The following is a 23,302-nucleotide window of genomic DNA, read 5'->3' as shown; positions in this document are numbered from 1 at the left end:
GTATGTTTTCTCTGGAGAAATGTCTGTTAGATGTTTTCTGCCATTTCTTGAATGGATTATTTATTCTTTGGGTGTTCAGTTTGATAAATTCTTTATAGACTTTGGATATATTAGCCTTTTATCTGATATATCATTTGCAAGTATCCTCTCACATTCTGTCAATTGTCTTTTGGTTTGTCAATTGTTTCCTTGCGGTACAGAAACTTTCTATCTTGATGAATTCCCAGTAGTTCATTTTTGCCTTTGTTTCCCTTGATTTGGAGACATATCTAGTAAGAATTTGTTCTCTAGGATTTTGATGGATTCCTGTCTCTCATTTAAGTCTTCTATCCATTAATAATAAACAAACAAACAACAAACTTATGGTGGCTATTTATTATACTTTCTTAAATTCAAAATGTGTTTGTACATTGTATATTTAAATATATGGAATATGTAAATAAGGAAAAAAGGAAAGCGTGTGAAAACTATTTTATCTTGCATAAGAAAGCAAACAGAATTCTAGATACTACTCAATGATGTTGGTATTTGTCACCAAATTAAAAATAGGTTGAATATTTTGATAGGGGAGTTACTCATTATTGATAAAGTTTTAAATTAGAGCCATACTATTCATTTTAGAGATTATAACTAAAAGGGTAGGACATATTCCAAGGGGTACCTGGGTGGCTTAGTTGGTTAAGAGTCAGACTCCTGGTTTCAGCTTAGGTAGTGATCTCAATAACGTGAGATTGAACCCCACATCGGGCTTCATGCTCAATGTGGAATTTGCTTCAGATTCTCTCTCCTGCTTCTCTCCTTACTTGCATGCTCTCTCTCTTAAATAAATAAATAAATAAACAAATAAACAAATAAATAAATAAATAAAATCATTTTAAAAAGAACATATTCCAAGTCCTATTTACTTCAATAATTCTGAAGCCTAGAGAATATACATCCTGTCTTACCAGCACCACTATTATATTTTTAAAGAAGGTATTAAGTTATAAGCTAACACATCAATATATTATAATTATTAAAAATAAAATTATTTCTTAATTAACAAAATGTCGTTTTGCTTAAAGATTTTTATTTGTTTTTATGAGTAAAAAATTGCGTCTTATAAATATTTTTAGAGTGAGAGCAAGAGCAAGGAATAGGTAGATAAAAGTTTATGGATATAAGAACAATTTTAAAAATATAAAGCAATATTCAATCCTAGGTACCATTAATTGCCTAAAGAGATACTAGGATATAATAAAACTTGATTTAAAAGAAAAGCCAACAAGAATGAATTCAGACACTTTTTCTTACTATTTCATAGCATCAATTTTGATGTGATTTTCCTTTTCCAAATGTAGTAATTTAACATGCACTGTATCTTTTAGGACTGGATCTGCCATTTATGATGATGCCTCATCCCCTACTTCCAGTCAGCTTACCTCCTGCATCAGTTGCCATGGCAATGAATCAGATGAACCATCTCAATACTATTGCCAACATGGCTGCTGCAGCCCAGATTCACAGTCCACTCTCCAGAGCTGGGGCCTCTGTTATAAAGGTAAGAATCATGATTTGGAGGAGGACACAGGTTTTAATTGTATGTAAGTGTTGAGAAAATAATAGCAATACCACTGAATCTTCAGTATAAACACACAGCTCATTGACTCAGTTGTTTATCATATAGTATTGATTTTATTTCTGACTAGGCCTGCTAAGGTGTTTTGTTTGTTTGTTTGTTTGTTTGTTTTTATTCCATGACTACAGATCTCACTTTTAATTCTAGTTTCATGTCTTGCAATCATGAATACAGTTGTGGGAGGCATCGCTAAACAATGGAAGAGTAGAATAATGTACAAAAAATCATTACCATTTGTAGGGTGAAATAAACACTGCACATTTTTGGTGTTTGGGAGGTAGTTCTGGGGTAATATATACCATACAGGACTTATAGTTAGAAAGACCGAAGTTTCAATTCCAATCCTGTCACTTTAGCTCAATAACCTTGGATATAACATTAAAACTGCATGAACCTGTTTCCTCAACTGTAAACTAAATGTTATAGTAATAATCTATCCCACTTATTCATTGGCTGTCCAGAGATAATGTGAGTAAAATGTAGGCTAAAAACTTGAAACATTAAGCATTTTTATGATAAATTATAGCATTATCATTATCGTCATTATACTATTTTTTTCAAAATTTCATGACCACTGAGTAATGAAACATAAATAATATTTTGTAACCTGTCCTGATGTCTTCTATTAGTCTGGCATAGGGCCTTTCTGCCCTCTCTCTAAGTGTCATGGGAACTTGGTTTTTAAATTTTTTTTCTTTTGGCAAGGAGATAATAAAAGGGTATATAGAATCAAAAGAGTAGTTAATAAGAGCAACCCATTGACTGGTTCCTTTGTTTCTTTATTTATTCAACAAATATTATACCCTTAATGTATACATGTTGTATTGAATGATATGAGATATAGGTAAAGAATACATAGTTCTTGACTTCCAGTACTCACAAACAAAATGTGATACAAACAACAAGTACCGATTTAGCTTGCACTAACAAGACGACTGTGATGAATGGCATACAGCATCACCAAATATTATAGAAATTTAGAGGAGGGAGTTATTATACTTCGCTTGGCAAAAAGAGGAGGAAAGGATCACGAAAAGCATTACAGTTGTTGGATTTTAACTGGACTTTGGTAATTTTGATAAGATTATAATAAGTGTACATAGGGAATTGTGAAAGAAAGGGAGAAGAAATGTGAGATCCTGGACAATTTTGTTTCATTTTAAATTAGCTTCCAGTTTTGGGGATTTTTTAAATAATGAAAAAAATTTGAGGAAAGGACAAGAAAAATTGATAATTTTTATTAAACTCCAAATATATTTCCACTGCTAAGTATAAATAAGCTACCTGCAAAGATTGTGGCCCTCAATAAATCAGTCTATCCTAGCTAATCAGAACTTTGTTGTCTGAATATTTGATTAGAGGCTAAACCAGGAAACAGAGTTATCTTTGAGAAAAAAAAATCATCCATGAACATATTTAAAAGATGAAATAAGTTTTCCATGATTTTGAAACTGGGTGATTACTAATATGTACATTACATATATAATTTATATAATATGTATTGATATATCATTAATATTATTATAATATATATTATTAATATTATATATTATAATATATAATTTATATCACTTTGTCCATTCATCGGTTCATGGACACAGGCTGTTTTCATAATTTAGCTATTGTAGATAAAGCTACTATAAACACTGGGGTGCATATATCCCTTTGAATTAGTATTTTTGTATTCCTTGGGTAAATACCTAGCAGTGCACTTGCTGAGTTGTAAGATGGTTGTATTTTTAACTTTTTGAGGAACCTCCATACTGTTTTCCAGAGTGGCTGCTCTAGTTTGCATTCCCACCAACAGTGCGAGAGGGTTGCCCTTTCTTCACATCCTTGCCAACACCTGTTGTTTCTTGTGTTGTTGATTTTAGCCATTCCGACAGGTGTGAGGAGACATCTCATTGTAGTTTTTATTTGCATTTCCCTGATGGTGAGTGATGTTGAGCATTTTTTCATGTGTCTGTTAGCCATCTGTATGTCTTCTTTGGAAAAATATTCATTGATGTCTTCTGTCCATATTTAACTGTATTATTCTTTTTGGGGTATCGAGTTTATAAGTTCTTTATACATTTTGGATACTAATCGTTTATCAGATATGTCATTTGTATATATATTTTCTAATTCCTTAGTTTTCCTTTTAGTTTTGTTCACAGTTTCCCTCATTGTGTAGAGGCTTTTTATTCTGATGTAGTTCCAATAGTTTATTTTTGCTTTTGTTTATCCTGCCTCAGGAGACATATTTAGAAAGAAGTTGCTATAGTCTATATCAAAGAAGTTATTTCTTGTGTTTGCCTCTAAAGTTTTAAAGGTTTCATGTCTAATATTTAGGTTTTTATTCCTTTTTGAGTTTACTTTTATGTTTGGTGTAAGAAAGTAGTCTAGCTTCATTCTTTCACAAGTTCCTGTCCAGTTTTCCCAATACCACATGTTCAAGAGACTGCCTTTTCCCCATTGCATATTCTTTCCCTCTTTGTCAATGATTAGTGCTAGATATGATCGTAGGTTCATTTCTGGGATTTATCTTCTGTTCCTTTGATCTATTTATCTGTTTTTAAAACAGTACCATACTGTCTTGATCACTTCAACTTTGAAATCTTTTTTTTTAAATTTTTATTTATTTATGATAGTCACACAGAGAGAGAGAGAGAGAGGCAGAGACACAGGCAGAGGGAGAAGCAGGCTCCATGCACCGAGAGCCCGATGTGGGATTCGATCCCGGGTCTCCAGGATCGCGCCCCGGGCCAAAGGCAGGCGCCAAACCGCTGCGCCACCCAGGGATCCCCGATCACTTCAACTTTGTAATATAACTTGATGTCTGGAATCTGGAATTGTGATGCCTTCACCTTTGCTTTTCTTTTTCAAGATTGCTTTGGCTATTCAGGATCTGTTGGGGTTCCATACAAATTTTAGGATTGTTATAGCTCTGTGAAAATTACTATTGGTATGTTGAGAGGGATTTCATTAAATGCATAGATTGCTTTGGGTAGCACAGACATTTTAACAATATTTGTTCTAATCCATTAGTATGGAATGTTTTTCCATTTCTTTGTGACATCTTCATTAATGTTTTATTGCTTTTAGAGTACAAGTCTTTCATCCCTTTGGGTAGGTTTATTTCTAGGTATCTTATGGATTTTGGCGCAATTGTAATTGGGATTTATTCCTTAATTTCTCTTTCTGCTGATTCATTTTTGCTGTATAGAAATGAAACAGATTTCTGTACATTGATTTTGCATCCTGTGACTTTACTGAATTTATCACTTCTAGCAGTTTTTGGTGGAGTGTTTTGGACTTTTTATATATAGTATCATGTCATCTGCAAATAGTGACAGTTTTATGTCTTCCCTGCCAATTTAGGTGCCTTTTATTTATTTTTATTTCCCAATTGCTGTGACTAGGACTTCCAGTAATGTGTTAAATAACAGTGGTGAGAGTGGACATTCCAGTCTTGCTCCTGACTCTGGAGGAAATTCTGTCAGGTTTACCCACTGTGGATGATAATATCTGTGAGTTTTCATACATGGCCTTTATTATGTTAAGGTATGTCCCTTTTTTTCTTTAAAGAGTTATTTATTCATTTATTTATTATTTATTTATTTATTTATTTATGAGAAAGAGAAAGAGAGAGAGAGAGAGAACATTGAGTGGGGGAGAAGCAGAGGGAGAGCATCCTCAAGTAGACTCCCTGTTGAGTGTAAAACCCAACTCAGGGCTTGATCTCAGGACCAATTAGGTCATGATGTGAGCCATGTATAAGAATATAAGAGTCAGACAATCAACTGAGCCACCCAGGTGACCCAAGGTATGTTTCTTCTAAGTCTACTTATTTGAGGTTTTTATCTTAAATGGATGTTGTGCTTTGTCAAATGCTTTTCCTGCATCTGTTGAGATGATAGTATCATTCTTATCCTTTCCGCTATTGATGTGATACCTCATGTTGATTGATTTGTGAACATTGAACCACCCTTGCAACCCAGGATTAAATGCCATTTGATCATGGAAAATATTTTTTAATGTATTGTTGGATTCACTTTGCTAGTATTTTGTTGAGAAGTTTGCATCTGTGTTCATCAGGGATATTCACCTGTAGTTCTCCTTTTTAGTGAAATCTTTACCTGATTTTGGTATCAAGATCATGCTGGCCTCATAGAATGAATTTGGAAGTTTCTCTTCCTTTTCTATTTTTTGAAATAGTTTAATAAGTATAGGTATTCAATTGTCTTTACATGTTTGATAGAATTTGCCTCTGAAGCCATCTGGCCCTGGATTTTAGCTTGTTGGGAGCTTTTTGATACGGATTCAATTTCTTTGCTGGATATTGGTATGTTCAAGTTTTCTATTTCTTCTTATTTCAGTTTTGGTAATTTATATATTTCTAGGAATTTGTCCTTTTTTTCCAGGTTGTCCAATTTGTTGGCATATAGTTTTTCATAATATATTCTTAAATTGTATTTCTGTAATGTTGATTTTTATTTCTTCTCTTTCAATTGTGATTCTATTTATTTGGTTCCTTTAGTCTTTTCTTTTTGTTAAGGGGAGCTAGAGATGTATCAATTTTATGATTTTTTTCAAATATCCAGCTCCTGATTTGTTTTATCTGTTTTTTTTTTTTTTTAGTTTATCATTTATTTCTGCTCTAGTACTTACGATTTCCTTCCTTCTGCTGGCTTTAGATTTTATTTGTTGTACTTTTTCTAGCTTTTAGGTGTAAGGTTAGGTTTATTTGAGATTTTTCTTGCTTCTTGAGTCCTATAATGCTATATACTTCTCTCTTAGAACCACTTATGCTGCATCCCAAAGATTTTGGACCATTGTGTTTGTTTTGTCATTTGTTTTAATGGTTTTTAAAAATTTATTATTTGATTTTATTGTTGACTCATTCATTGTTTAGTAGCATGTTGATTATTTATAGTCGTTCCTTTTTTTCATTTTTGTAGTTCATCTCAGGTTTCATAGCACAATGGTCAGAAATGATGCTATAATTTTTGAGGCCTGATATGTGACCTAGTATATGTTCTATTCTGAAGAATGTCTCATATATGCTTGAAAAGAATATGTACTTTCCATTTTAGGATTGAATGTTCTGAATATATCTGTTCAGTACATCTGTTCTAGTGTCATTCAAAGCCACAGTTTCCTTTTTTTAAATTTTATTTATTTATGAGAGAGAGAGAGAGAGAGGTGCAGAGATACAGGCAGAGGGAGAAGCAGGCTCCATGCAGGTAGCCTGACCTGGGACTCGATCCCAGGTCTCCAGGATCATGCATTTGGCTGAGGGCAGCACTGAACTGCTGAGCCACCCGGGTTGCCCTCCTTCTTGATTTTCTGTTTAGATGATCTGTGCATTGATGTAAGTGGAGTGTTAAAGCCCCCTATTATTATTGTATTATTATCAATGAATTCCCTATGTTTGCTGTTAATTGTTTTATATAATTACATGCTTCCAAATTGAGGGCATAAATATTTACAATTGCTAGACATTTTGTTTTTACTTCTCTGGGTATATCTCTCCTTCTATACTGAAAGATAGTTTTCCTACATACAGCAGTCTTGGTACCAGGTTTATCCCATTTAGCACTTTGAATATATTATGCCATTCTCTTCTGGCTTGCCAAGTTTCTGTTGAGAAATCCCCAGCTAGCCTTCTGGGTCTTCCATTGCATGTTATGGACTTCTTTTGTTTTGCTGGTTAAGATTATTTATTTACCACTATATTTTGCAAAATTAAGCATAATATGTGTTGATGTGGGTCTACCTTTGTTGATTTTGAGGAGTGTTCTCTGTGCCTCCTGGATCTAGGTGTCTTTTTCCTTTTCCAGATTAAGGAAGTTTTCAGTTATTATTTCTTCCAAAAAAATTTCTGTCCCCTTTACTCTTTATTCTTTTTATGGGACTCCTATAATACAAATGTTATTATGTTTGATGGAGTCACTGAGTTCCCTAAGTCTATTGTCATGTTTCATAATTATTTCTCTTTTGTTCAACTTTATTATGTCCCATTATTTTCTTTTCTAGATCACTAGTTCATTCTGCTTCTTCCAGATTCCTGTTCATTGTATCAAGATTATTTCTAATCTTTATTGCCTTCTTCATGTTTGATCAATTCATTTTTAAATCTTTTATCTCTGCAGTAGGGTATCAGTGATGTCTTCTATTCTTTTCCCAAGCCCAGTGAGTATTCTTATGATTATTGCTTTAAATTCTCAATCAGGCTTGTTACCTTTATTATTATTATTATTATTATTATTATTATTATTATTGCTTGTATCTGTCACCATGGCCTTATCTTGTTCTTTCATTTGGGATAAATTCCTTCATCTTCACATTTTGTCTAAATATCTATCTTCTCTGTTAGAAAAGGCACTTACGTCTCTTGCTCCTGAAAGTAATGGCCTTATGAAGAAGTCATGTAATGCCCATTGCCTGGTGCTTCAGGAAGTGTCTCCAGTGTGTGCTGTGTGTGTTCTGCTATTGTGTTTTGGCTGCTCTTTCCTTCAGGCCAATTGTCTGTATAGTATTTACTTGCCTGCTGTGGACAGTGTTTGGCCCCTGGCCTGAATGTATCAAGTTTTATGCAGGTGAGCCCTGGTCTTTTTGTTAAATGAGATCTGACATAACTTCCACCAGAACTGAGGCCCTGTGGAACTCTCTGGTCAGGAGACGTGGTGTGGGTGGGTGTTTTTGCTCATTTTCTTTGGAAGGGGCACTCTGTGGTGAGACTGAGGCAAGTTTAACTGAGACAGGAAGACCTGCTACAGAGCACGGGGTTAAGCTTGGTGAAGCAAATTAGCAACTTATTGTTGGTTCTGGGCTGCTTCCTGCAGGTAGCTTTGTGTTTACGCTGAGGTGCCAGTGAGACAGATGGCACCAGCCAGCTCCACTGTTCTAGAAGAAGCTTCTCTGTGAATGCTGACACTCAGGGAAATGCTCCAATAAGAGCAAATAATATCCCCACTCTATTCCCAGTCATTCTTCAGATCAATGTTTCCATGATATCTGCCCCTGGGTTATTTGCCTGCCTCCTCTCCAGGAGAAGGGCAGTGCCCGCAAGGCTCTATCCTAGCCAAGACTTCTGATCTTTAAAACTCTAGGTTTTAAGCCCTGATGGTTGCAAGAACTCACTGAATTCATCTCAGTTCATTTTCTAGATCGATGGCTATGGGGAAATGTTCTCATTGTGTGTTCCCCTGTGTGGTCTTCTCTGATGGTCACTTCTCTGCAATCATAGCTCCCTACTTTCTGTAGCACCCAGGATCTATTTCTTCTCTAAACCACATCTCTGTACTCTGCTTCCTTTGATGTAGCCTCTTCTATGCCTTTAGTTGTGGAATTTGTTCTGTCAGTATTCATGTCTATTTCTGGGGTATTTAGGATGATTTGATAATTATCTAGTTGTGTTCATGGAATTAAAGGAGCCTAGGGTCCTCCTACTCCACCACCATCTTCCTCTTCTATTTACAGTTTTTTTTTTTGTCCCAGCATTTTGGCATAAAAAAAATGGAAATTTTAGCTAGTATTATTCATTGTTTTGCAAAATATTTGAAATGAGGTCACCGTACCTTTTATATGATGTTGACCATCTAAGAGTCAATTGACCTCCCAGAATACCATTAGAAAATTTAACATTTTGAAAGGAATTTCATAATTATGAAATTTGATTTCTTTCTGACAAATGCACTGTGAATTTGGGAAAGTCATAACAACCTGATTAACCCTCTTTGCTGTGTATTATATTGTCTTAGCTTAGTAGTTTGCTATAACAAAATACCATAGACCAGATGGTTTAAATATGATAAATTTATTTCTCATAGTTCTAGAGACTGGAAAGTCCAAGATCAAAGTGCCTTATGATTCCTGGTGAGAGCTCTTTTTCTCATTTGCATATTACCACTTTCTCACTGTAGTTCTCACATGGCAAAGACAGGAAGCAAAATTTCTTATATCTCTTCTTATAAGGGTATTAATCCCATCATGAAGGCTATGCCTCCCCATGACTTCATTAACCCCCCAAAATTCCATGTCCAAATTGTTGTGCCCAAGATTGCGAATCCGAGAAACCACCAAGGAGCCAACACGGATGCAAGCGCATGAGGGTTTATTAGCAAGCTCGAGCTTGTCCAAGTATACCCGACACAACAGAGCAGGGACTTGGACCCCGAGGCGGGTTTCAGCTGGGTTTTTATGGGCTGGTCTAGGGGATTTCCAGAAGGGGTGGAGGAATTTCTTAAGCTCTGTTCTCATTCTGATACGGGGCTTTCAAGAGCGTTCTGCGGTTTTTCCTGTAACTGAAGTAGGGTAAAGTTCGCTCTTATTCACAGGGGCCTGAGATGGCTGTACTTGTGCTAACGCTGAACTTGAGGTGGAATGGCCTTAATTTTCTCGGCCTCCACACAAATACCATCACATTATGGTTAGAGTTGCAACATATGAATTTGGGAGAAATAATCAGTTCACAGAATATACAATTTAATGTGATTAGAGTGCCACCTGTGCTAGCAACTCTACAGTTAATGATCTCCTGGTATTTATATTATATCCTTATTTCCAGCATTTTTATTTTATTTTATTTCTTTTAAGATTTTATTTATTTATTCCTGAGAGACAGAGACAGAGAGAGACAGAGACAGAGACACAGGCAGGGGGAGAAGCAGGCTCCATGCAGGGAGCCCGACGTGGGACTCGATCCCGGATCTCCAGGATCACACCCTTGGCTGAAGGCGGCGCTAAACCGCTGAGCCACCTGAGCTGCCCATTTCCAGCATTTTTTTTTTTTTCAATGAGCTCCCTGGTTTTTATTTGTTTTTTTTTTTAATTTATTTTTTATTGGTGTTCAATTTACTAACATACAGAATAACCCCCAGTGCCCGTCACCCATTCACTCCCACCCCCCGCCCTCCTCCCCTTCTACCACCCCTAGTTCGTTTCCCAGAGTTAGCAGTCTTTACGTTCTGTCTCCCTTTCTGATATTTCCCACACATTTCTTCCCCCTTCCTTATATTCCCTTTCACTATTATTTATATTCCCCAAATGAATGAGAACATATAATGTTTGTCCTTCTCCGACTGACTTACTTCACTCAGCATAATACCCTCCAGTTCCATCCACGTTGAAGCAAATGGTGGGTATTTGTCATTTCTAATAGCTGAGTAATATTCCATTGTATACATAAACCACATCTTCTTTATCCATTCATCTTTCGTTGGACACCGAGGCTCCTTCCACAGTTTGGCTATCGTGGCCATTGCTGCTATAAACATCGGGGTGCAGGTGTCCCGGCGTTTCATTGCATTTGTATCTTTGGGGTAAATCCCCAACAGTGCAATTGCTGGGTCGTAGGGCAGGTCTATTTTTAACTCTTTGAGGAACCTCCACACAGTTTTCCAGAGTGGCTGCACCAGTTCACATTCCCACCAACAGTATATGAGGGTTCCCTTTTCTCTGCATCCTCTCCAACATTTGTTGTTTCCTGCCTTGTTAATGTTCCCCATTCTCACTGGTGTGAGGTGGTATCTCATTGTGGTTTTGATTTGTATTTCCCTGATGGCAAGTGATGCAAAGCATTTTCTCATGTGCATGTTGGCCATGTCTATGTCTTCCTCTGTGAGATTTCTGTTCATGTCTTTTGCCCATTTCATGATTGGATTGTTTGTTTCTTTGGTGTTGAGTTTAATAAGTTCTTTATAGATCTTGGAAACTAGCCCTTTATCTGATATGTCATTTGCAAATATCTTCTCCCATTCTGTAGGTTGTCTTTTAGTTTTGTTGACTGTATCCTTTGCTGTGCAAAAGCTTCTTATCTTGATGAAGTCCCAATAGTTCATTTTTGCTTTTGTTTCTTTTGCCTTCGTGGATGTATCTTGCAAGAAGTTACTATGGCCGAGTTCAAAAAGGGTGTTGCCTGTGTTCTTCTCTAGGATTTTGATGGAATCTTGTCTCACATTTAGATCTTTCATCCATTTTGAGTTTATCTTGGTGTATGGTGAAAGAGAGTGGTCTAGTTCATTCTCCAGCATTTTTAATAAAGATTTTATTCATTCATTTGAAAGAGAGACAGAGAGAGAGCAAGAGCAGAGAGAGAGGCAGAGAAGGAGGGAGAAATAGATTCCCTGCTGAGCTGGCAGCCTGATGTGAGGAGGCTTCATCTCCCGCCTCAAAGATCATGACCTGATCTGAAGGCAGATGCTTAACCATATGAGACACTCAGCTGCCCCTATTATCAGCATTTTAAAACTCAGTTGCAGAAAAATAAATTTATATCAGAAACAATATACACAGAAAGAGATTAGGAGCATTATACAAAAAGTCCAAAATATGTGTTTAGTTTATTAAAATTTATGAAAGTTCACCAAAAGACCTACCAATTTATTCATATGTTCGAATTATTCTTATTGTTTACATATCTTTTTATTTGCTTTCAAGTAAAACTTTACCTTTTCCTCATATCATTTAAAAATGTTCCTGGAATTTAAAAAAATGCTATGATATTAAAAGAAAGTTTTGTATCCTAAATGCAGCTACTCTTCTTTAGCATAGTTTATGTTAAGCTGATACCTGTGCCTTGCCACTGATGATCATGAGACTGTGATCTCTATCTCCTTTGGAAGCTGGTCTTACATCACGTGATTTGAGTATTAGTACTATATGATAAATAGAGGTTATCAAGTTAGTGAATGACTGATCTACAAACCATATTTAATTACCAGCACTTAACATTTTAATTAAAGGTCTGGAAGCAACTATTTTAATATTTCTGCACTTCAATTTTCCTTCCTGCAAAATTGATCTCACTTTCTTTACATTTATTTCTGTGTTTATACATTTCTTCTGATTGAGTCTACATCAAAAAACTCTTTAGGTTAATGTATAAGTCATGTTAACTCCTCATTTTAATTCAGTCCAGCCCAATTGGCATTTGTTAGCAAGCCCATTTGTTAACTAATTGAATCAGAATAAGCCACTGATACCTAGTTTTAAAAGTTTTGGGGTCCATCTATATTTTTTGTTTTCCAACAATTGAGTCCCGATTATGTATCAAGAAGTTTTAAGGTTTATGATCTAATGAGGAGAGACAAACAATAAACAGACTTAATAGTTTTATAATTTTTGATTGGAATTTAAATAGACAAATGAACTCATGTACTTGAAAACATGGTTTTGCAGATTTTGTTTTATACTTTGTAAGACCTGGGTTCCTAATCATAGCAAGAATGGAAACTAATATAAAGATTTGAATTTTCCTACAGACTTTGTTTAATATTTTAATAGATGTTTTGTTACTGCACTAATGTTGGTTTCCAATTTTTCAGGTTCTTTAAAGGGAACTACATGGGATGCAGACAACTATAATTGAGTGCATATTTACCTAACATGTATTTTTATCATATGACACTCTATTTGTATTCCTTTGAATGCTCAAAAACTCAAATGACTACAGCATTTAGTGTACTTATTCATATACTTAATATTTGTCTAGTCAGATAATGTTGAATATTACAATGAAATAAAACCCCCAGATTCCTATAAAGGACTTAAACATTCTATGTTTTTTATTTGAACCAGCATCCAATAGTATGCCTGTAAACCAGATCTAAAAATAAATAAATAAAAATGAAAAGCTCTGACTTATAACACTTTCCAATTTCTGTGTTGTAAATATTTCCATCAGGAGTGATTTCAAGTTACCATCATTTTAATACCTGACTCACAAAATTGCTGTGGATATTTAATAATTGGCCCTAGTTTGAACAGGCTTCACTTCAAGATAAGACTTTCCTTTTAAAGCATTATATGAAATATGAAATGTTTATCAAATCAAACTCTTCATGCCAATCTCCCTTCATATCCATTAAACAAAACCAAAACTTTTGAAACCACTTTGTCTACTAATTTCTATTTCTTCAGAGTAACATAACATGTTAACTAAAAGTTTGAGAAACCTCTATGAAAATTAATGACTAAGCAGTTTGTTTCACCATTGAAATTATACCATCTTAACAAAGAATGATGTCAAACTGAAAGGAACATGTTTGCCTTTGAGTATTTTTCTTCTACCAGTGTGTAAATGTTTCTACCTCAGTGTGAGAAACATTTGGTAATTAGAGATGTGGATTCCTGCAAATGCCCTCAAATAGTGAAAACTAACATGAAGAATAGACATGGCTGTTTATTCACCACCGCTGTCATCTTTTAAAAATTTTCTTTTCACAGGTAGGAGAGAAAAAACATAGCTTTTTAGGGATCTGAGAAGTGAGGTGACTTTTAGAAACTTGTACTTCTAAATTTTATATATACATATATAAAATTTTTATATATATATATGAATATATATATATATAAATTTGCTTATAGTTTAATACAATTCCCTATCTCCATGGATGTAAACCATGTAACCATTATAAATAACAATGTTTTTTAAAATATTTTATTTATTTAAGAGAGAAAGCAATCATGATGGAGGGGAAGGGCAGAGGAAGAGGGAGAAGCAGACTCCTGTTGAGTAGGGAGCCTGTGAGGCTTGATCCCAGGACCCCAGGATTATGACCTGAACTGAGGGGAGATGCTTAACTGACTGACACACCCAGGGAGTCCAGCAATGAGTTTTAGATACATAGACATATCCGTGTAACAACACTGTTCAATAGAGCAGCCACTAGACATATATGGCTATTTCAATTTAAATGAATTAAAGAAAATGAAAACTTCAGTTGCTCTGTTGCAAGTAGTCACATTCCAAGTGCTCAAAAGTCACACATCACTTGTGACACATATTAGACAATGCAAGTGCAGAACATTGCATCACTGCAGAACATTTTATTGGATAGCACTGTTTTAGAGCATTAAGTAGGGTGGGCAAAAGGTTGTGAATCACTGGTGATCTTTGAGGAAAAGGGTAATACAGACTAAAAAAATCAAGTATATTGCAATTAGCCTTGCAGTTGGCTAAAAAGGACAGTTATTGCTGAATACTGGCTTACTGTATTATTATTATTTCATCATTTTTTCGTTAGAAAAGAGGGCAAGAACACAGAATTCACTGATTTTGCAAGATTTGATATGTGCAAATGAGTATGTCACATTGCTTTGTCAAAAACACTAAAATGAAACATATGTAAGCTCCACCTTCAGAATAATTTATAGAATTATATACTGTTTCTGGCTAGAACCATCATAGTTTATTAGCGAAGTTAGATCAATTAAGAAGCAGATTTCATTGGAGGCAGTACGTCCTAATGGGTAAGAGTATGGGCTCTGAAGTCAGAATGCCTGCCTGTATTTGATTTTTGGTTTCACCATTCCTTTTTATGTGACCTTAAGCAAATTAGTATACCTGTATCTCAGTTTGCCTCATCTTCCTGTGAAATGGCTAGAGTAATTATACCTACCTCATAGTGTTAACATGAAACTAAATGAGACAAGGCTTGTCAACACACTTAGAACACTGTTTGGCATTTAGTAAATAGCCAGTGTATATTAGAAAATATTGTTTTATTTTACTATGTTTTATATTCAAGGATCCATATCAATAAGTAGAAACCAATATCATGGCCAAGATCTAGCCTGAGAAAAGAGTCACTTCCTTTATATACATTCCTCTGTGTAACCCTTATCAGTACCAGAACTAAGGGTTCCCTCACCATTAGATACATATACATGTATTGGACTCTCTCTCTCTCTGCAAAGCATTTATTTGTTCACCTGTCATGGCTGCTTTGATCTCCACGCAGGAAAAAAGAGTTAGGAATTTGGTGGGGACTGGAAAGGAGTGTCCATTCTAATACCCAAATTGATCTGATTTGTATTTTATTTTGAGCCATCTTTGAATGTTTATGGGGAATTGTTTAGTCTTTAGTTTGAACTATGAACATATACATCTCATGTGAAAATATCCATGGACCTTCTTTCCATCCCCAATTGGTACATTAGATTCTTAATAAATATTTGTTGCATGAATTAAAAATGATTAATTGGATATTAAACTTTGGGGAGAATTTCTAAAATAAATGATAGTGATGCAGAATTTAATTTCAAAACTAGAAAAGACATTACAAGTTGCAATTTTTTTTCTTTTTTTGGTTTTTGTTTTTACAAAAATTAGTTGGAAATATTGTTACTCCAAGCACAATTCTTTAGTTCTGCTGCAGATCCCTTTACCATTGGCTCCACTAGTAGCATTTGTATTTCATAACTCATGTAGCTATAACAGGAATTGGAATCTGCATTATGATCAGTAGGCTTGCAAGGCTATTCATCATTCAGTTATATCACTGAGTGTGGCAAGATCCTGAGAGCAAAATAGGTAAAATATACCTGACTGGTATAAAAACCTATTTCCTATTTGACATTTAAGTACCTTTTTTTTTTTTTTATCTGTGGGAAACTGTTTTTAAATTTTTATTTTAATTGCAGCTAGTTAACATAAAGTGTTATATTAGTTTCAGGTGTACAATATAGCGATTCAACAATTCCATACATCATGGGATACTTTGTAATATCCGTGTGGCATAGTTTTCTCTGACAAGAAATTTGAGAAATTTACATAGGACGCAGTTATTTGGCTGTTTACCAGTACCATCTGACTAGCTCTGTTTTTTGTTTGGCCAAGCAGCTGGCAATTAATGAATTGATAGGAAATGGTCACAAGGCAGTGGCATTAACATGTGAACATCTGGTATTAAAATTAACACAGGATTCTTTATGATAATTCAAATTCACTAAAAAAATCACTGGTTGAGGCTTTATTTTGAATTATACATCTGAAACTAATATTATACTTTATGTTAACTAACTGGAATTTAAATAGAACTTGAAAAAGAAAAACAATGCTCTATGAGAAGACAAAGCAATTACTATCTTTTAGAACATGAGGTGAAGATATATTGAATGAGAACTGAAGGGTGTGTGTGTGTGTGTGTGTGTGTGTGTGCGCATGTGTCTGCGTGTCTGTGTGTCTGTGTGTTTGGGTGGGTGGTGGTGGTCCAAGCCCAAAACACAATTTGGAAACTCTGCATTTTCCCACTGAATTAATATATTTTCCCACTCAAGGGCATTTGTAAGCCATGAGTAGATATTATGACTGATTCCTTAAAATGTCACCCTCTTCCAGAACAAGTTGATCATATTGAAGGTGCGAAAGGATCCTTTGCCCTAATATAACTTATATCACATGTAGACTGTGCCTATGATTTTGCAGTGTTTCATGGTTTTGTGTTCCAGCTGCAACCTCAATGTGCCTATATTATCTAAATTCATGAAAATCCTGCCATAGTCACCTATGTTAACATTCATAATTGTTAATCATGGAATACAGACTTTTTTATAATAAAAACTTGTTTATTTTAGAGAGATAGAGCATGAGCAGGGGGCGGGGCAGAGGGAGAGGGAGAGAGAATCCACAGATTCCCCTTTGAGCACAGAGCTTAATGTAGGGCTTGATTCCAGGACCTCGAGATCATGACCTGAGCTAAAACCAAGTGTTGGCTGCTTAATTGGCCACCCAAGTGCCCCCAGAGAGTAAATCTTAAATCAATTTGTAAAGATCCATAAGTTGTCATGTTTCCAATGTTGTTCAGAGATACCAAATTTGGGCATCAGATTCTTCCTCAGGATTAATAATAAGGTAAATTAACAGCAACAATGAATAAACTTTTCATTTCCCTGTCCTTGATTTTATTATTAAAGTCTGTCAAGTTTCAATCTGTTCTGTTTCTGCAAAACTCTGGTGACAATAGAGAAGGAGCACATCAATTAAATATGAAATATCATGACAAATGCATGAATAAAAAATATCTAGCACTCAGAGAAACTTCCAAAAGCCACTCCTCAGTAGTGAAGCCATTAAATCCTTTAGGAACTCATTAACAGATTACTATTTGGAAGCATAATTATAGAGAGTTGAATTCCAATTAAATAAAAATTATAAAAAATTATATAATAATCACACTGACTATTTGATAACAATATAATAAGATGTCAGTGGTAACAATTTAACATTGATTGATACAGTTGTTAGTAAAAGTCAACTATACACATGTACACACACATATAAACACATGTTTAATATGCATTTATTAGTACTTCACACATTCCATGTATACTACCATATTTCCAAGGATGTAAAGGAATATATTGAGATGAAATAAAGAATATACATGAAAATCGGCAGAGTTGATACTTAAGTGCCAAAAAACTAAATCCTAAACCAAATTGATTGTGTTAAACCTTGTATAAAAATGAATTTTCTAAGCATTGACCCTATTCTTTATTAAGGTTCAAATGTACTTTCAAATGATTTAATATGATGAATGTCTCCTTTGACTACTTGTGATATATGCCCCCCGAAAGGGGAAAAGTATGATAAAAGAGGGCATAGTATGTACTAAATAATAACATTTTCTGTAATGTTTCTTATTAGGCATAAGCCCTGAACTATAAACATACATGCTAGAATTTGAGTTATTATCACAGATAATTTTACTAATTGCAGGGGGAAATGGGCATTTGATTAAGTATTTATCAATCTTGGAAATGTCTCCCCTTGGCTACTTTGAATCTAGAGAAGAACTGTAGTGTTTCAGAAGAGCTACAGCTGTTGTCAATGGAGCCCAAATGAAATACATGAAGTGTGACAGGGTTGTAAAAGTCATAAATACCAAATAAAATGAACTCATCAATGACTATAAGTGATTGGAGTTTTAGAGTTGCAATTTTCCTTTTTAAATGCCCTTATTGATTTGTTGCAATTACCGTTAACCCTGTATTTGGCAAATGATGAGGACATTATCACTTGTGTTCTCATTTGTAATAAAACAGATTAACTTGCTGTGAAATTTTAACTAGGCTGAGACACAAGAGTAGCCACCTAATGAACCAAAGCACATTGCAATTAAATAGCTAAATAGATGCATACCGATTACAAGGATGAAAAATTGATCTGTTTATTGCAAATAAATTGTTCATAGAACTATTAGTTACTTTAAGAGAAATTAAATATTCCCAGTTCCACACAGACATATATATTTTTAAACCCACCTAACTCTTAATCAATATAAGGCACTGAAGTTATCTAATACAGTTTACATGGTGAAAAAGTCAGACCTCTGTGATGCCTTAGGAAAACAATAACAATGAACTGAACCTTGACTGAATTTGGAAAGTGTAATATCTTAAAGGAGAAATATTACTTTATGAGAATATTATGAGAAATATTACTTTATGAGAATATTACTGTCACCCTAAATCATGTTTTCAAAGTTATTTATCACCTAATATGGTGTTGAAAATGTCAAAGAAAGAGTTGAAGAGTAGGTTGAGTTTATATTATTTGATCATTTGCTAATCTTAATCATTTGAGGGAATCTTCCTTTGTAGTATTGTATCTTTTCTCATTTTCGTAGCATTTTCTATTTGTGTAGATGTTCTTTCAATTTTTTTTTTAAATTCAAAATGAGCTTTAATTTTTTATTAGGTGGAGTGAACAAGAGCAATGATCACTGTTAGTTGGATTCTCTTGTTTTTCCAAATCATCGATTTTATGAATCATTTAAAAATTTTCCATTTTTATTATGGCAGCATATATTTCTATGTGTATGATTCCTGTTTGCCACCATACAGTGATTTTTTTCAGTTCTAGTTTAGCCTACTAACTGCTGTACATTGTCCCTGTCCATTCATTCAGATGTCCATCAAACTTAAAAGTAGGACATTGAATTACATATTTTTTCAACACATTTTCAATGTTACAATTCAAAGACAAATACTGAATGTTTTACAATTTATGTACATATTTTGGCATAGAATCATTGAGTCTATGTAACAGTGAAAACCAAAAACTAATTTTGATCTTATATCAAAAATTCCTTGCATAGGTGTTGTCTGTGTACATATGCTATTTAAAGAATATATTTTCAGTCATGACAATTTTGGTTTAATTTCACAACTAATAAACTACTAGTTTATTAGAAAGTAAAGGAATCAGTACAAGAGCTGTATATACTTTGCTGTCTATCCTTGTCCCATCACTCCAGAATACAAGGGTAATTGTTTAGAAAATAAAAACTCTTCTGCTTTGCTTATATGTTCATTTTGTACTATAAATGTAGCTTTACAACTAGATATTTATCTTTAGTGTAAATATAAATGAAATGTATATTAAAAACATTGAAACATTGTTTTTGAGGTATGAAACCAGTTATAGAGCATTTAAAGTGCAACATAAGTTTATTATAATTATCACTATTTAATTAGGAATAATACTGCAACTAATATACGCAAAGTCTACTATTCATTTTATTAAAATTATCAGATGTTAATTATATGCTAAACAGTAATATAAAACACCATTAAAAATAAAACTACTTCATTGAAGACTGTATTAGTGTTTTCTTGCTGCTATAGCAAAATATGATAAATTTAGTGGCTTAAAACAATGCACATTTATTTTCTTATGGTTCTGTAGGTTGGATGTCTAACATGGGTATCACTGAGCTAAAATCTAAAAGTGTTGGCTGGGCTGCATTTCTTTCTGTAGCTTCCAGGGATGAATCCATTTCCTTGCATTTTTCAGCTTCTAGAAGCCACCCACATTTCTTGGTTCATGGTTCCATAATATTTCCCTCTGACCTTTCCTTTCGGCCTCTAAGTATAATTTATCTATCTCAAGATTCTCAATCACATCTGAAAAATCCATTTACTATGTGATGTAACATATACACAAGTGATGTAACATATTCAGAGGTCTCAGTCATTAGGATGTGGAGTTAACATTTTGGGGGCCCCTATTCTGCCTGCCACAATGATAGACATTGCAAAATGTTGACTTCTACTAATGAAATAATAAGCTTTAACTCTCATGCTATTACTTTTGTATTTAAACAAACAATAGTTTTCTTTAAGGAATTTATAAATTTTAGGTCTCATGCAAAATCAATATGAAAATGCACAAGCACATTTTTGACAAACTAATTCTTAATATTATGATGATTAGAATGCTGATGTCATTACAGATAATTAGAACTTTTAAGAAGCCTGTTATGGATGAATTAAATATTTTATAGAACAAACATTCTCTGTCCCAACTTGCCTATTACCCAGTCACATTTATTGCATATATGCATAAACACAGCAATTTGGTTCTTTTACTGATCAATTTAGTTGAATGATTGTCAGATTTACTCATCAAGTTGTGATGCATAAACATAGTGAATAATTTCAGAGTTTTATAGCATTATCCAGAGTCACAAAATTTTTGAGAACTACAACAGTTACTGTAGAGGTATGTAAAATGAATGTTTTATTTTTATTCAAACTTATTATTTAAAACCATAAAAATCTAAACAATACAAATATTGATACTGATAGGTTTTAGTGTGAGTTTGGAAAATTCATCATTATGTCCTGTGTCTACCAAACCATTTTGGTGGCAGAATTCAACATATATTCCTGAGGTCTAATAGAGTGCATGTATATTTTCTCCATAATTTTTATTTGTGCAGAAAGACTCAATATGTACCAGATGCCACTATCGGTGAGTTTTATTCCTTGGCTCTCAAGTGTTTACTTTTGGGAGATCTTAGAGAGTAGGACCACCCTCTAGGCTTTGGTATATTCTTTATGTAAATATAAAAGTTTATAATAACACCAATCCTCACTACCCACCTATGTTCGTAATTCTTCATGAATTTTCTAGGAAAGGAAATGGAAACTAGCCTTTCTTGAATCTCTATATATATCCAGCATGACACTGAGCCCTTTCATGTTCTCTTATTTAGCCCTCATAATATCCTACTAATTTCACAAGAACAAAAATTATGTATTTGTCTAAAGATACACATTTAAGATCAGGTATTATGAACATGCATACTTTGGGGATAAGTGAAAAGTCAAAATTTCAAATGTTATGGACTCAACCAACATAAAAAAAAACCTTGGTGAACAGGTGACATTTCCTTTCGTGTCAGGAACGGATCCCAGAGAGTCCTTCTCCTGTTGCCTCTCTGGAAGAGAACCATCATCCTGGGAGTCAGGCTTCCTCCCACCCCAGCAGCAGTGTGTCCAGCTCTCCCTCTCAGATGGATCACCATTCAGAGAGGATGGGTAAGTGTCTCATCTAAAACAGAAATTAGATATATTCTTTCAGGAAATTCTTCATTATTAAGAAAGAAACTGGGGGAGTTGATCTCTCCTTAAAAAAGGGGGGCTTTTTGAAGTGGTCATTTTTTATTGCTGAACAACAAAATGAAACTTAAAGTGTTACAAGTTTCTTCTCTGGAAGGGCCTTCGTTTACTGCATCACTGGATTCAATGGGAACAATATGATGGGATATTTTTAAGCGTATATGTTAAGATAGTTCAATATATTGGTATTTAACAGTTCAGGTGATATAATACATTTGCTACATTCACTGCATCTTTGAATAATGAAAGATAAAATATCTTTTAAACAGTTGATCATTTAAGAGTGACTAAAATGTGAATCAATATATAATTTGCTGTAATCTCAATAATTTAGATCACAAGTATTTAACATTTTGTTGCTTTTTATTATCTCAGAAGTCTTATACCATAGACACTATTCCAGAAATACTATGCTTTTGTCAGTGATGTGGCATATTGGAGACTTGAATTAGCCATGGTTCTGGCACTGACTAGCTATGAGATCTTGGGTATGTCACTTAACCATAATGAGTTTATTTACTTAATATATGGAAATAATTACTGCCATGCCTAACACACTGGATTTTTGTGAGGTCAAATGAAATATATATGGAAAAATACTTTAGAAATTTAAAATGCTAATGAAGTGTGAGGGATAAGCACTGTTTTTTGCTGCGTCTTTACCATGATTTTTTAAAAGATTTTATTTATTCATGGAGACAGAGGGAGAGAGGGGCAGAGACACAGGCAGAGGGAGAAGCAGGCTCCATACAGGAAGCATGACGTGGGACTCGATCCCAGGTCTCCAAGATCACACCCCGGGCTGCAGGCGGCGCTAAACTGCTCCACCACCAGGGCTGCCCTGTCTGTCATAATTGCTTATCATTCCTTGCTGCCTGATTTTACTCAGGTATACAGATGTTACCAAGTGCATTCACTTGTAACAAGTTCTCATTTAGTATATAACAATTATGAACCAAACAAGATGGTAAAATCTTTATTTTCTGTATCTACAGAACCTAATTTCCTAAATATCCATCTCCTCTAGGAAAAATGATTTCTGCTCCGCTTTTAGTCTTACTCTATAGGGATGTTCCTTATATGCACTCTAAGATTTTATGCTTCATAATAGTGACTGCTTGAAGCCTCTCCAAAGTGGTGTTTTTTTGTTTTTTGTTTTTTTGTTTTTTGTTTCTGTTGTTGTTGTTTTTTTGTTTTGTTTTGTTTTGTTGGGGAAAGTGGTATTTGAGAGATTAGCAGAGGTGTTAGTTTCTGAAACTCTCCTGGGGAAGGATGAATATTATTTCTCCCTTCTGGAAATTCTTCCACGTCTCAGTCTGCCAATATTATTTATTGTTTGCAGCTTATAGTAAGCCCAGTGAGTCTTAAATCTGGCTTCCCATTATAACCACCTGTGGGGCATTTACAAATCTGGATGCCCAGGTTACATGCTCCAATTCTGATTTACCTAGTCTGGAATAAAACCTGGAGGCACTTTTTTTTTTTTTTCAGTGTCTCATAAGATTCTAA

The 23,302-nt window shown here is 34.4% G+C and overlaps 1 protein-coding gene across 2 annotated transcripts in view; it reads left to right on the top strand.

Moving 5' to 3' along the window:
* Positions 1 to 23,302, top strand: part of DACH2 (dachshund family transcription factor 2) — a 178,326-nt gene that overhangs the window by 32,414 nt on the left and 122,610 nt on the right. For both annotated transcript variants that reach the window (XM_072816816.1, XM_072816817.1), the window contains exons 2-3: positions 1,368 to 1,540; positions 21,577 to 21,712. In XM_072816816.1, coding sequence (XP_072672917.1) covers positions 1,368 to 1,540; positions 21,577 to 21,712 — 309 coding nt within the window. The remainder of the gene's footprint in view (positions 1 to 1,367; positions 1,541 to 21,576; positions 21,713 to 23,302) is intronic.

The sequence above is a fragment of the Canis lupus genome, chromosome X, assembly GCF_048164855.1.
Source record: "Canis lupus baileyi chromosome X, mCanLup2.hap1, whole genome shotgun sequence".
In the NCBI taxonomy this organism is placed as follows: Eukaryota; Metazoa; Chordata; class Mammalia; order Carnivora; family Canidae; genus Canis; species Canis lupus.
The sequence above is the reverse complement of the archived record's forward strand: the minus strand, read 5'-3'. Positions and strand labels throughout refer to the sequence as shown.